Source organism: Stigmatopora argus, chromosome 20, assembly GCF_051989625.1.
Source record: "Stigmatopora argus isolate UIUO_Sarg chromosome 20, RoL_Sarg_1.0, whole genome shotgun sequence".
Classification (NCBI taxonomy): domain Eukaryota; kingdom Metazoa; phylum Chordata; class Actinopteri; order Syngnathiformes; family Syngnathidae; genus Stigmatopora; species Stigmatopora argus.
In genome coordinates this window covers 239533-251834 of record NC_135406.1, presented here as the reverse complement: position 1 = coordinate 251834, position 12302 = coordinate 239533, and the positions used below count along the sequence as shown (strand labels likewise).

The following is a 12302-nucleotide window of genomic DNA, read 5'->3' as shown; positions in this document are numbered from 1 at the left end:
CATTGATGGTAGCCATGACGACGCAGCGCCCTTCCCGCCCCCCCTGAACTATTCCGCCTTTTCCCCGCGTTTGGCCAATCGGAGACGAGCTCTGGATTCGAACGGAGGAAAGCGATTCTATTGGCTGCCTACGTCGGCGAGCGGAAACAGGAAGACCAGGGTTTTCAAATGTCGATAGTGACAAGGTATTTTACTTAAATGGCATTTTAGTTCGAGGAAAACATTGAATTAAGGAATCTCAAACGAAAATGTGTTCAATGATTTGATTGTTTTACGAACGAACGTGCGACCTTTTGCGCACTGCATCCGCTTCCGTGTAGTAGTTTAATTAATGTGGCGGCCAGCGTTTGATGTTTTTTTCTCCAACAAATTAAATCTTTTTGTCGGAAAATGATAACTAGGCGTTGTGTTGGAAAGTGGAAGAACACAAACGCTACTGATATAACCCTTGTTTTATTTTTCCGTCCCAACGAGGAATGAACTTCATAAATCGACACATTCATAGTCTATTCTGTTGTTTTAATCCAAATATTTTCCTCACGACTGCTTTGACCAAGTAACAAATGACGGGTGGCCAATGAGTTTTGTCAGTTTTATAGCTAAATTGGAGTCAAATATATCGGCGTTTGCTCTTAGCATGCGGGCTAAAATAAACCGGCTTTTGGTGGTTAGCATGCGGGCTAGCTAGAAAAATAGAACAAATGCATACAATTCCAGTCAGCGAATTTTGTGGATTGTATTCTCAAATGGTTAAGTTAATTGAACAAAAAAGGCCAGAGATTGACTATTTTCATATTCATTTCACTTTGACTTTCATTACAGGATTGGTTTTTATTTTTTTTATTTGCTGGCAGCTGTGTTGCAAACAATACGAACGGGGTCAAAGTATTCCCACAGTCGAAAACTACTGACATTTGTCAAACTATTTGCTTTAATGCTAAAGCGCCACAAACTAACGTGAGCGTTCTCTCTCTCCTTTTTTTTTTTTAGAACACGGAATCTGAGGATGATGCATTTGGAGCGGCCAGTTGGTTCTTGTGGCCCGCGGAGGACGGCAGGATCATCTTCCCCAGAAGGTTCATCATGCGCTCCTGCATTTGCATGCACTGGACCTGCAGCAGGTTCTGCTGGTGCAAGGCCCGCCGGACCTCCCGGCACGTGTCCTCCACGGCCCGGTTGGAGCGTTTCTGTTGCCGCAGCATGGCCTGCATCAGCTGCAGCTTCCTTCGCTTGCTGGACGGGACACGTCTGCTTCTCTTCGGCTTCCTCGGAACCTCGTGACAGCTGCGGGTGAGAAGACGATGCTAATGGCGGGGAGTGAATCTGCCCTAGCGTACCCTGGTCTTTCCCTCGTTAGCCGCCAAAAAGGCAAGCGGCCGCAATATTTCAATTGGCATTAAAGGAACACGTTTGTCAGAAATGCTCCCCCAGTGAGATGTTTCCATTTTGAAACTTCATTATCGGGTCGTTAAGTTAAGTTCTTCCTCCCTTGGTCAACTAAAGCTGCAGAAATGAGACCGTGATCCGTACTTACGTACGTGGTGCACTTTTGCCAAAGCCAATGAGCGACGCGAGTCCCTTTTTTGGAGTCCTTGAGAATTTTAGCGGCGTTTTTTGGGGATGGCCGTTTGATCACCCTCCAACTAAATTGGCGTAAGCCCCGTGAAAATGGAATTCCCAGCGCAACGGTTACCCGGAGCCCGGCGTGGGCTCGCTGTCCGAGCTCCCGGAGTCCGACTCCTGCTTGATCTCCATTTCGTCGGAGGAGCCCGTGTACTCGGGCAGGAAGCCCGCGGGCGCCTCGTCCGACGGGGCCGAGGGCTCGGTCACGGCGGGCCGCGAGGAAGTCCCAGCGCCGCAGGCGGGCCGGGGCTCGGCCCAGCTCCCCGGGCCCAGGCCCGGCCCCGCCGCCGCCGCCTCTGGCGGCTTGGCGAGGATCTTCTCGATGAACTTGTAATAAGGCCAGTCGGGCGCCTCGCCGCTCTCCACGACCACGGACTTGAGTCGCCTGCGGGCAGAGAAAAGAGTGAGTGGCGCTTTCCGGATTGGCGGAGAAGACGGCGAGCGGCCGCTCTCGGGGCCCGGGACCAGAAGTTGGCCGTGGGTTGTCTCTCGCCTGTACTGGAAAGACATGTTGGTGATCTTCATCTTGATCTCCTCTTTGAAACGCTGCTCGCCCGTCAGCTGGAAGAAGCGCTGCGACATCCTCTCGTAGACCTTGGCGTTCCTCTTGCTGGTCTTCAGCTCGTTGTGGTTCTCCTCCCAGACGTAGAGCAGGGCCTTCATTTCGCCGTCGGTCCAGTTGGGGGCCCGCCGGTGCTTCTCGCCCTGGGACGGTGCCACGAGATAGCTGAAATCGTCCCCGACCGCCGCCATGTCGGCCCCTAAAACGCCGTGGATTTGAAAGGCTTTTACGGCGGAAGCGCACAGCGCAGCGGCCCGCTTTTGCACCGCTTTTGCACCTCCCCCTCCCGGCCGGCCGCGCTCAAAATGGGGCCCGAAGGGGACGAGGAATCCGGTTAAAAGCTTTTAGCGCTCGCTGATGTCACCGTTGCCCCGGCGACGGCTGGGGGGCGGCCCTTCTTTCCCCCCTGCGACCACGCCCCGCCGCTCGCCCATCCGTCCCGCCTCATAAAAAGCTTTTAGCTGAAAGGCGGCAGTGCGAGCGGACGCCATTGCGCAAATGCGAGCGCCCGCGGGGGAGGGGAGGTCTTTTGTTTCCACCGCCGTCGGACAGCCCGGCTTTAAAAGCTTTTGTCATTCAGATTCACGGCGGGGGTGGGTGGGGGTATCCGTTTAAGCTTCTAACTCGGAGTTAGGCCCGTTAGAAAGGCAAAATATGGTATCCTGTTATGCTATCTCACTGTACATATTTTGAAGCACTACCATGTACGTTTCTGTACATCAATTGACCACAAAGTGCAATTTCTGTAGTAAAGGCTTTTCAGGGTATTTCTAAATAGCCAACTCATCTTTATCGCAGCACAACATTTGTACCTAAAACATGATTTCAAATAAAAGATGTTACATGAGGCTGTAATCATCATTACTGTTTCATACTGAACACTGAACCAAGACAAGGGGGAAAGAAATGTTTAGGCAACTGGCTAATTTGTACTTTTTTTTGCAGGGTTTAAACGGGACGTAATCCAGACTGTTAATCCAGGAGACAGACTAATCTACAGATAAACCCAACTAACTACCACTGATTGGATCCTTACCATTTTCATTCATGGTAAGTTTCATATCCATTTTCGATTTTAAAACGAAGCATGGGCTGCTTTTGTCTGACATTCCTCTTTACAATTCACTAATGTACAGCATAGCAACAGAAATAGCTAAAATGGTACACTGCTCTTAACAAAGAGTTCTTATTTGACTACTTGAAGGATGTTCTAGTAAGATTACAAGCATTCGCTGTCTTCTGTTTCCCTTCAACTCATTTGTGAATGTACTGGTGCATGACTTCAAAAGAAAAAACGGCTCTTACTCGGAACATCGTATTTGCAGATGAAAAATAGATACTGGTGTAAAATAACACAAACAAACGTTAATGTAAATTCCCGCCAATACAGCCACTAAAATCACCCAAAAGTCAAGATTTGACGGAAGCAAAAGGTGCCAGCTAAGGAGGACTTGACCCCGTGAACTTGATGACTTGGCAATACTCCAAACGGGATTTGTACTGACTTGTAGTGAGTTTTATTTTTGATAGTGTACATAGAAGGTGCATACATGAAAGGAAAAGGCTTCCCATGTTTACGCGCACGTAGCAAAAAGGAAAAAAGCACTAAAAATGAGCATAGGTGAATAACCGGGACTCCCAACTCGACGCCACCGGCAATGGCAGCCAATGACTTCAAACCGGTCAAATTGCAAATATAAGCAGCGTTTCCACGCCCCCTTGCTACTACTGGACGGATGCCAAGCCAATGGAATGTAGTTGCCAAGTAGTCACTGTAGAGGTCAGCAAAGGTCCACACTCCCCACAAGTGGATGGGGATGGCCCTTCTTTTTCCTACCCACGTCCAAGTCCAAGTCACGGAGGAGTCAAAAGCCAGACCTGGTGGTTGTTGTCATCGTCTCCCAGCCCCGCTTAAATTGTCAAGGCCCTCGAGGGACTCCTCCTCCTCCTCCTCCTCCTCCTCCTCCTCCTCCTCCTCCTCTTGGAAGACGCCCTGAGCCTCCAGCTCGTCCAACACGTTGTCCAGGTGTCCCGGGTCGGGGTAGCCGTGGCCCGTCACGTTGGAGCCGAACTCGGTCTTGTGGTGCACCTCGTTCCACACCACCGTGTCCGACTCGCCCGTGGTGCTGGAGGTGCCCACCGAGAAGATGAGCCCACGGTCCCAGGCCACCGCCAGAAGCCCCAGAACCTCAGATAGAAAGAGAGGGAGCCGGGCGGGCCTAGTCAATATTCCAAAGGAGCAAATCAAAAGTACACCCAAAACTACCTTTCGCCCTTTGTCGCTGTCCGGGAGGTAGCAGTGTCTCGGGAAGCCGCGGGCCGTGAAGGCTCTGCCGGGGTTGGGGTGCTCCGGGCCCTTCGAAAAAAAATCACCGCCGGCCGGTTAGCGCAGGCGGGGTGAGCCCGCGCCGCCGGACTCTACCTGGCCCGCGCCTACCTGGACGCCGGGAGGGATATTGTAAATGATGCGGATGGTTTTGCAGTCGGGGTGCCCGGGGAGCGAGTGGGGGATGACGTGGTACCGCATCTTGCCGGGGGGCTGGTTGCCGGTTTTCACGCCGTAGACGGTCTTGCACGTGGGGCACCGCAGGCTGCCGTCCTTGTTGCCGTTGTCGTACATGGCCAGCAGGCAGCGCACGTGGTAGCCGTGGCCGCAGCCGGCCAGTCGGCCCGCCCGTTCGCCGCCCGCCGCGCCGGGGTCCTCGTAGCTCGAGGGGCCGCTCAGGACCTCCATGCAGATGCTGCAGTCCTGGAGGGCGCACGACACTCGTCCTTACTCTAAACCCCAAACGGCTTATTTGGGTTCTACATTCTGAGGAGCCCAGACCACGGGGAGAATTACCTCTTCGGGGGGACTGCGGACTTGGTCAAGGTACCTCTTGACCACCTCTTCGGGGCTCCGACCTGTGACAGTGGAGAGTTTAGGAGAAGCCTGTCCCCGCAGTTCGGGGTTCTCTGTCCAAAGACCTGTTCGCGCCTGCTTCTTGGTGGTCTTGCGACAGCAGTGGCTCAGGCCCGGCACGGGTTTGATGTCGCTCTTGTTGACCGGCGGCGGGTGCAGCACCGGCTTGGGGGGCCGCATCAGGCGCACGGGAAGCCCCGCCGCGCTCATCAGGATGCCGGTTATCCCTGAAGAGACAATGTTGATGGGTTGGAACTCGGAGCTCGGACGGCGCCACGTCACACTCGCAGGGATCTCACCGGCGAGGGCGGGGTGCACGGGACTGGAGCCGTTGGGGTTCTTGACGGGAACCGCCGGGACGCTGCGATAGAAACGAGACCTCTGTGGGTGACGGCGCCGCCGTTGCGTCGGTCTGCCGTGCACGGGCAGCGTATACGCCCGCCCGGCCGGCCGCGGCGTATATCGCGCCTCGGTCCGTTGGCTACTTACGCTCGGCCGCTTTTGATGACTGTCATCTCTGAGAATATTTTCTTGATCCCGACCTGAGGCGTGGGGAAAAAAGAACCTGCTCCCGCCTCGATAGTTGAACGGAACGGCGCCGTGACTTGTGGCGCGGCGCTCTTTTATAGGGCTAATCCCCCCGTCCCCATATGGGGACTTAACTGGCGCGGTCGGCCAATCGGTCAACGTGTCACGGATTAGCCGTAAAGCCGGCAGGAATCTCGTTACGCCGGCGTAGCCCCTCGCCGCGTGGTTACTTCCACAAACCCGCACGCCATTTGAATAATCCCTAGTTGAATTGGATTGTTTTGGATTGCAAGGAAAACAGTGGTCGCAGCGTGCCACCGGCGTTCTTTTCCCAATGAGCAAACCTCCCAAAGGAAGCTAACGCTGGACAGCGTAGCGCCCACGTATTCCCGGCGGCCTGTCGATTCTGCCCGATATCGGTCGGTGTTCAAGGTGAAACTAGCCGGCTGGCGCCGTTTCACTGGGATGTTTTTGTTTTGACGACCAACGGGCCAGGTGAAGCATGTCGGCGAGTCACGTTTCTTGGATTGCGGCTAATCTCCTGGAATTAGGCAGCGTCCCCATCTGGGCCTGGCACAGACCCGAGCTCCTTAATTCCATTCACAAAATAAACTGCGGCCGTCTGCCACCTCGATGACGTGTCGCACGTATCGTACGTCTTTGCAGGGGACGTGTCGTGGTCCTTTGCTTAAAGTTTGATAGGAAGTCTATTCCCGTCCTTTCGCTTGTCATTTTCAAGCAGGACCAATCGAACGAAGGCCGAGAAACAGGCCACCCGGAGGGGAGAAAATACAGTTAACGCCCTCGGCGAGGGAGCCCCGTCTATTTTGCGGCCCCTCACGGGTTTGGGATCCCACTCTCTTTCTCGCTTGCTCTATGACAAAGCCAAAAAGGGTCGACCTCTCGAAAGCGCGACTGCGCGGCTTTTCTTAAGGGGGGGCTTTTGATTTTCTGCCGCGGGCGACAGCCGGCGCGACCATCTGGCCGGATCTACTCTCACCTGACAGAATGTAGAGCTCGCCCCAAACTGTATCATCGTCGACCGCAGACAAGCAGATCACAGCTTTACTTCCTCTTTCATGGGCAAAAGTACATCTCTTTTATGCTAATGCGACCTAACTCTGTTGGAATTTGATAACATTTGCTTTTATTATGATACATTAGGTCACATCTTTGGCACGCGGGTCTGAGTAAGTGGATTTTTTTTTAGGGTCACAACAAGCCCCCCCCCAGAATAGGTCCGAGTGGGCGTCCGGCAGTCGGTTCACCACAAAAAGGAAGTGGAGATGCCGGGGATTGAACCCAGGACCTCATACATGCGAAGCATGCGCTCTACCACTGAGCTACATCCCCGTGTCAACTACTCGGGCTAAAAACGAGATTTTGGACCTGCCTCTAACGCCCCAACTATTCATTCAGCCCTGTGAAACTTGTCATCCATTTGAAACGGGAGCCGCTCGCCATCGCTCGCCGTCACTCACCGCCGCCGCCCCAGTCCGAGTGGATCGAATGTCCGGCCTCCACCAGGACTCTTTTTGGACGCCATACGGAAACCCTGAACGTAAGCACGTCAAGACAAGATCTTTATTAAGGATGGAACTCCAGACGGATACGCTCTGTGCATCCCCCTCAGCTCCTACAGAATCGATTCAAAGTGAGCCCGGATTCCCCCGTCGCGGCCAGCGGGGCTTTCCTCCGTCGCCGCCGCCATGTAACCGCGGCCGGCGCCTTCTTCCTCTTGCGCCGACTCCTCCTGAAAGTTGCGCATTTCCACGCCGGCCCGCCGTCGAGCCGGCGCGATCCCGAGGCGGGTGGCCGCCGCTCCGACCAGGTCCCGTAGCCCTAGCCCTAGCCCGCCTTCCTCGCAGAGCAGGCGCCAGATGGCGTACTTCCCGTCCGTCTCCCTGTTCAGCTTCTTGTACAGGATGACGAGCAACGCCGCCAGGACCAGGAAAGCCAGCGAGAGCAAGACGACGGTTTTGGTGGAGTCGGCCATGTCTGTCGCAAAGAGGGGAGGGGATTTGGCACCTTTCACATATTCGACATTTCACTGACCGGGTTAGAACGGAACCGTCCCATTGGATCGCGAGTCTAGACCGCTCAGTGACTGTCAAGAGCCACAAGCAAAAATTTGGATTTTGCCACGAAAGAAAACATTAGAATGTGTGATTGGGGATATATCAAGAACTTCAAGTATTAGTCATGTCAAGTCACAAAAAAGCGCGAGAACGACAAGCACGGGAAGTGCGTAGGCAGGTTGCCGGTTTCCTGAAGGCGACCCAAATCTCGCACGGGAGCTTTTTGAAACGACCGCTAAATATCGTTGTCGTCGGCCAACTCGTCTCCAAGAAATTTGGAAAAAGAAGAAGCCAAAATCCCTCGCCCAAAATGCAGACAAACTTACCCTTCTTGGGATCCAGTAGGTGGCTGGTTTATAAAAAACAAAAACCAAATCAAAGTGGTAAAGCGATGCGGAAACTGACTCAACCCGATAGTGAGGGGACGCGGAAAAGTCTGACTTCTCTTGAAGGAGGGATGTGGTGGAGACAGACAGACAGACAGAGAGAGAGAGAGAGAAATGACACTAACAGAAGCTCAGCCAAATGTCGCCGTTTGAAAATAGACGCCGTCAACGTAAAAATTCAGAAGAATCCCGTCGCACTAACCCACGAGGAACCAACCTTTCTTTCTGTCTCGTGTTCACCCACAAGTTGAACTGCTCAACTTGAAGAGCCCCCAAAAAGTGGACGCCAGCGCTGGAGCTCGAATACAAACCAGGATTTATTTCATTTGCTACATGGAAAGGCGGGCGCTGCGTGTCGAGGGCAAATGTACAATAAACTAGGGAACCCAAAGAAATGCCACCAAATTGCTGATTTTGAACCCACGGCGCGTTCCAAATTCACAACACTCATCAGCTAATCTTCACAGTTGCAGTTTTTTTTCTTTCTTCCGTCCACCGCAAAGTCAAAGGCCTCCCTCCCCGTTAATTTGCGCGCCGCCGGCCGGCTAAGATGGAGGTCTCGGAAGCCGCCGTTCTTCGATGGGTGGAAGGGCACGGCACGGCGGGGACGGCTCACACGTCGCCGTCCTCGATTCGCGCCAGCTGCCTCTCCAACAACTCGATGCGCTGGCTTTGCGCCAGCACCACCGCGCGCAGCGCCTTCATTTCCGACAGAAGCTCTGTCAGGATGTCGTCCTGCCCAGGGAGGGTAAACGGTCAAAAGACACGACGTCGGGCGGCTAGCGCCGGGAAAGGCGCGGCGGCGGCGCGCTAACCTCTCGGCGAGGCCTCTCCGCGTTCACGCTCCCTTCCCGGGTGGGGGCGCGCGGCTCCTCGTCCTCGGCCTCCTTGGACGCCGAGCCCGAGTTGCGCAAGGACGGCCGGGGCGGCTCGCTCCTGACGCCGTCGCGCTGCTTGAATGGCGGCGCCCCGTAGCCGGCGCTCAGAGACATCAGGAGGGGCGCCGCGTCTCGGCCGGCGATCCATTCGTCGGCCAGGAGCGCCGGCTCCGGTCCGGCCGTGTCCGGGTACAGGTCCCCTTGGAATAGATCGGACTGCGAAAAACAAAACAAAAAACAAAGCAAGTGGCCAAGTGGTTTGGCAAAGCGGCAGTCCCTCGCTGAGTCAAACGTCCACAAAACACTGTGACCGAATCTGTTTGTTTACCTTTCTCGGTACGGTCATGGAAATGGGTTCCACCTTCCTTTCGTGCAGTTTGTAGAACCTGCAAACAGAGAAGTGGTTTCCCTTCCCCGACTCCGGCCATTCGGTCGGAGCGAGCGCCCGAGCGAGCCCAACGCGGCTACCTGGCGATTTCGCACTTGTTGACGTCCACGCCTCGCTTGCTGAGGAAGCCCGCCCCCCTCTGGGGCTCTTTGCTGCTGTACAAACTGAGGAAGTGAACGTAGGGCGATTCGTCCGTCACCTCGAAATAGCGAATGGTGCAGTCCCCCTGCGAGAGAGGCCGGCTCCAAAGCGGCTCGGGCAAACGCGCATCGTCGGGTGCCCCGTCGTCGCCCGCGCTCACCTTCCCTAACAGGTACACCATGCTGGTGTCCGGGTCGTAAAAGGGCAGGAGAACGCCGTTGCTCGTATCCATTTCCTGCGTGGCCATCGGCTCGGAGAGATCCTTCTGCAAAGGCCACGGGCGCCGGGTGAGACGGACGGACGGACAGACGGGCCGGCCCAGCGAGAGCTGGGCGTGAATTTTCAAAAACGGACCGCGTCCCACAGTGCCACTTGTCGGTCGCTCATACGGCTGAAGCCCGTGGTCAGGATCTTGCCGTCGGACAGGAAGACCGCCCTCATGGGTCTGGTGCCGTCGTGAACCCTCTCTCTCACCTGAAAGCGGACGGGACGGGGGGGTCTGGAGCGGGGACGGGCGTCGCGGCCAAGGCTACCTTAAGGACGGCGCCCCTCCGCGGGTCAATGACGCGCAGGGCCTTGTCCTTGCACACGGTGCACACGGCGCTTCCGGTCCTGTTCCAGCTGACGCTGTAGATCAGGTCCGGGTGGGCGTCCGCCAGTCGGTACACCAGCTCGCCCGTGCCCACGTTCCACACCAAAAGCACGTTGTCGCAGCCTGCGGGCGGGGACGAGCGGGCCGTCGAGGTGAGGTGACCGAGGGGACCGCCGAGATAGCAAAACGGCGGCCTATCCGTAACGGAGAGTTGCTTACCTGCGGTGAGCAGGATGTTGAAAGCGGTCGGGTGCCAAGCCAGGATGCCCACCCTTTTACTGTGCCCCTCCAGGGTGACCGCGGCTTCCGTCATGGGCGCCATCAGGCCCCCGTCGGGGATCCGCCACACCTGCCACGGACGGCGTGACGGCCCGACGGAAAGCTAACGGCTCGGGGAGCGGCCGGCGAAGGCCCACCTTTACGGCGCAGTCCTCCGAGGCGCTGGCGACCACGTTGTCGTCGTGAGGAGACCACTGGATGTCCAGCACGGGCGCCGCGTGGCCGCACACCGTCGGGCCCGACTGCTCGATCCTGCCGCTCTGTTTTCGGGGCCGGCCGTGTCAAAAGCCCGCGCCCCGGCCGCGGAGGGGGAGCGCCGCCGCCTCACCTTGCCGACGGGGACCACCAGGAAGGCGCCGCCGCCTCCCGCTTCCACGATGACGGCCAGGAACTTGGGGTTGACGGCGCACAGGGGGCCGTCCCACGTCACCCGCGACACGCGGACGTCGTCCAGGCAGTGCTCGGCTTTCCACGCCTGAGCGAAGACGTGGCGGAACTTGCTCTGCCGTACCACTCCTCGCCGGAAGGACATTTTGCCTGGAGGCCAGAGAATGAGGCTGCGATTTTGCCACGGTTTCCCAAAAACGTGGGACCGCCACCGTCCCTCCCCGCCCGCCCGCCCGCCACCCTCTGGCAAGAGCTCGTATTCCGCGCCACAATAACTCATTGGGGGCAGCGAAACAGGATTGTCATTGACCTTCGCGATGGTGGGGATTTTTTTCCACCGCTACTCATCGCCCCCGAACTCCATTCGGATTTGTTCCGCCTCTGCCACTGTGGGATGGCAGAGGCGAAAAAGGGGGGGTTGGGGCCAGCAACTAACTCTCCAGCCCTATCGACCATCATAACAATAATGCTGACTGTGAGCGCGAGCACGTGCGCATGCACACGGACACACGCACACACACACACGCGCGCGCGCACACACACACACACACACACACACACACACACACACACACACACAAATCTCCCGGATGAAACGAGGCCCACCAACAACAATCGACCTTGTGCAACGTTCCTTTTGTTTGAAGCGCGCGTGCTGCCGCACGAGTTCAAGCACCCCCGTCTCAATTGTCCGCTGCGCGAAGACCAGTGCGCATGCGTGCGGCTGATAAAAGGAGGAAAAAAAGCGGACTCGTTTTCGCCCTTTTCGTGCCTACCTGGGGCTTTTGGGTTCGAGAAACGGAGCGAAGGCGAGGAGAATGCGCAGGCCAATAATCCAAGCGTGACTTAATCCACTCCCGAGCACGCAGCGCTCACGACCTAGAAAACACCAAAGGTTGGCGTCCAATTCGGGAGAACATCTTTTTTTCTGCTCTTTTTAGGAGAGGCGTTCATGCATGCTCGCTCGCTGACATGACGGGAAGAAGCATCGCTGCCGTTTGTGCCGTGACTGGAGAGATTGAGTGGCCGGCCCCCGGTGCCCCCGGTGGAGGAGGAGGAGGAGGAGGAGGAGGAGGATGGTGAGGATGAGGAGAAGAACGAGGAAGGCGACGGTGATGACGGTCGTCCGGAATGCCCCTCGAACAAGGGAAAGCAGGTTAGGCTCGAGTCGCGTCAACCACGTGATTCGCTGAAACCAATCATAAGACAGAAAGTTGTTCTACTTTTCTACGGTTAGTACGTGATATTTAGCCAAATGGACCGGGGAAACGAGAGCTAAGAATATACGGGGAGAGTTGTTGCCATTTTTTTTGCTGCTCGCAACACACGCGACGCCATCTTCTGTTGGAATTGGTGTAGTATTTTTAACTGCGTTTCCCACAGTGCACGTGAAAGTGCCATTCGACCACTAGATGTCAGTGTTTCCGTAGTAACTAATAACTTGGAAATTACAAATGTATATCCATATGAACGGTTCACATCATTGTGTGTTTGTCATTGGAATATGGTGCTTTTTTTCAATAAATTGTCCAATTAACGATACTTTGTCGTCTGCCCA

General features: G+C 55.8%; 4 protein-coding genes, 1 long non-coding RNA gene and 1 other non-coding gene across 8 annotated transcripts; 1 reads left to right on the top strand and 5 right to left on the bottom strand.

The window, feature by feature from the left end:
- Window positions 1-124: 124 nt before the first annotated feature.
- On the top strand, window positions 125-12286 carry LOC144066217 (uncharacterized). The gene is made up of 4 exons (XR_013297400.1): window positions 125-185; window positions 991-1290; window positions 3131-3235; window positions 11686-12286. It is a non-coding gene; the product is annotated as an uncharacterized LOC144066217 (long non-coding RNA).
- msantd1 (Myb/SANT-like DNA-binding domain containing 1) lies at window positions 510-3026 on the bottom strand. Its single transcript, XM_077589588.1, has 3 exons — window positions 2117-3026; window positions 1694-2008; window positions 510-1284 (listed from the first exon to the last, which is right to left on the bottom strand). Exons 1-3 carry the CDS (start codon window positions 2374-2376, stop codon window positions 987-989), a joined length of 873 nt encoding a protein of 290 aa, XP_077445714.1. The 5' UTR covers window positions 2377-3026; the 3' UTR covers window positions 510-986.
- On the bottom strand, window positions 3148-5691 carry LOC144066207 (E3 ubiquitin-protein ligase DTX4-like). Its single transcript, XM_077589584.1, has 7 exons — window positions 5577-5691; window positions 5387-5448; window positions 5153-5314; window positions 5028-5089; window positions 4623-4934; window positions 4452-4541; window positions 3148-4373 (listed from the first exon to the last, which is right to left on the bottom strand). The coding sequence occupies exons 1-7, from the start codon at window positions 5600-5602 to the stop codon at window positions 4077-4079; spliced, it is 1011 nt and encodes a 336-aa protein (XP_077445710.1). The 5' UTR covers window positions 5603-5691; the 3' UTR covers window positions 3148-4076.
- On the bottom strand, window positions 6897-6968 carry trnaa-cgc (transfer RNA alanine (anticodon CGC)). Its single transcript has one exon. It is a non-coding gene; the product is annotated as a tRNA-Ala (tRNA).
- LOC144066213 (uncharacterized) lies at window positions 7041-8071 on the bottom strand. Its single transcript, XM_077589592.1, has 2 exons — window positions 7256-8071; window positions 7041-7170 (listed from the first exon to the last, which is right to left on the bottom strand). The coding sequence occupies exons 1-2, from the start codon at window positions 7609-7611 to the stop codon at window positions 7089-7091; spliced, it is 438 nt and encodes a 145-aa protein (XP_077445718.1). The 5' UTR covers window positions 7612-8071; the 3' UTR covers window positions 7041-7088.
- Window positions 8379-12054, bottom strand: coro1b (coronin, actin binding protein, 1B). 3 transcript variants are annotated; one of them, XM_077589577.1, is made up of 12 exons: window positions 11717-12054; window positions 11521-11623; window positions 10686-10894; window positions 10495-10617; window positions 10298-10427; window positions 10020-10201; window positions 9841-9960; window positions 9647-9751; window positions 9426-9571; window positions 9286-9343; window positions 8895-9173; window positions 8379-8814 (listed from the first exon to the last, which is right to left on the bottom strand). In XM_077589577.1, the coding sequence occupies exons 3-12, from the start codon at window positions 10887-10889 to the stop codon at window positions 8692-8694; spliced, it is 1470 nt and encodes a 489-aa protein (XP_077445703.1). In that variant the 5' UTR covers window positions 10890-10894; window positions 11521-11623; window positions 11717-12054; the 3' UTR covers window positions 8379-8691. The 3 variants fall into 3 exon arrangements, with proteins under 3 accessions (XP_077445703.1, XP_077445702.1, XP_077445704.1); XM_077589576.1 differs by having other exon boundaries at window positions 11521-12054; XM_077589578.1 differs by lacking the exons at window positions 11521-11623; window positions 11717-12054 and adding an exon at window positions 11365-11499.
- Window positions 12287-12302: the final 16 nt, after the last annotated feature.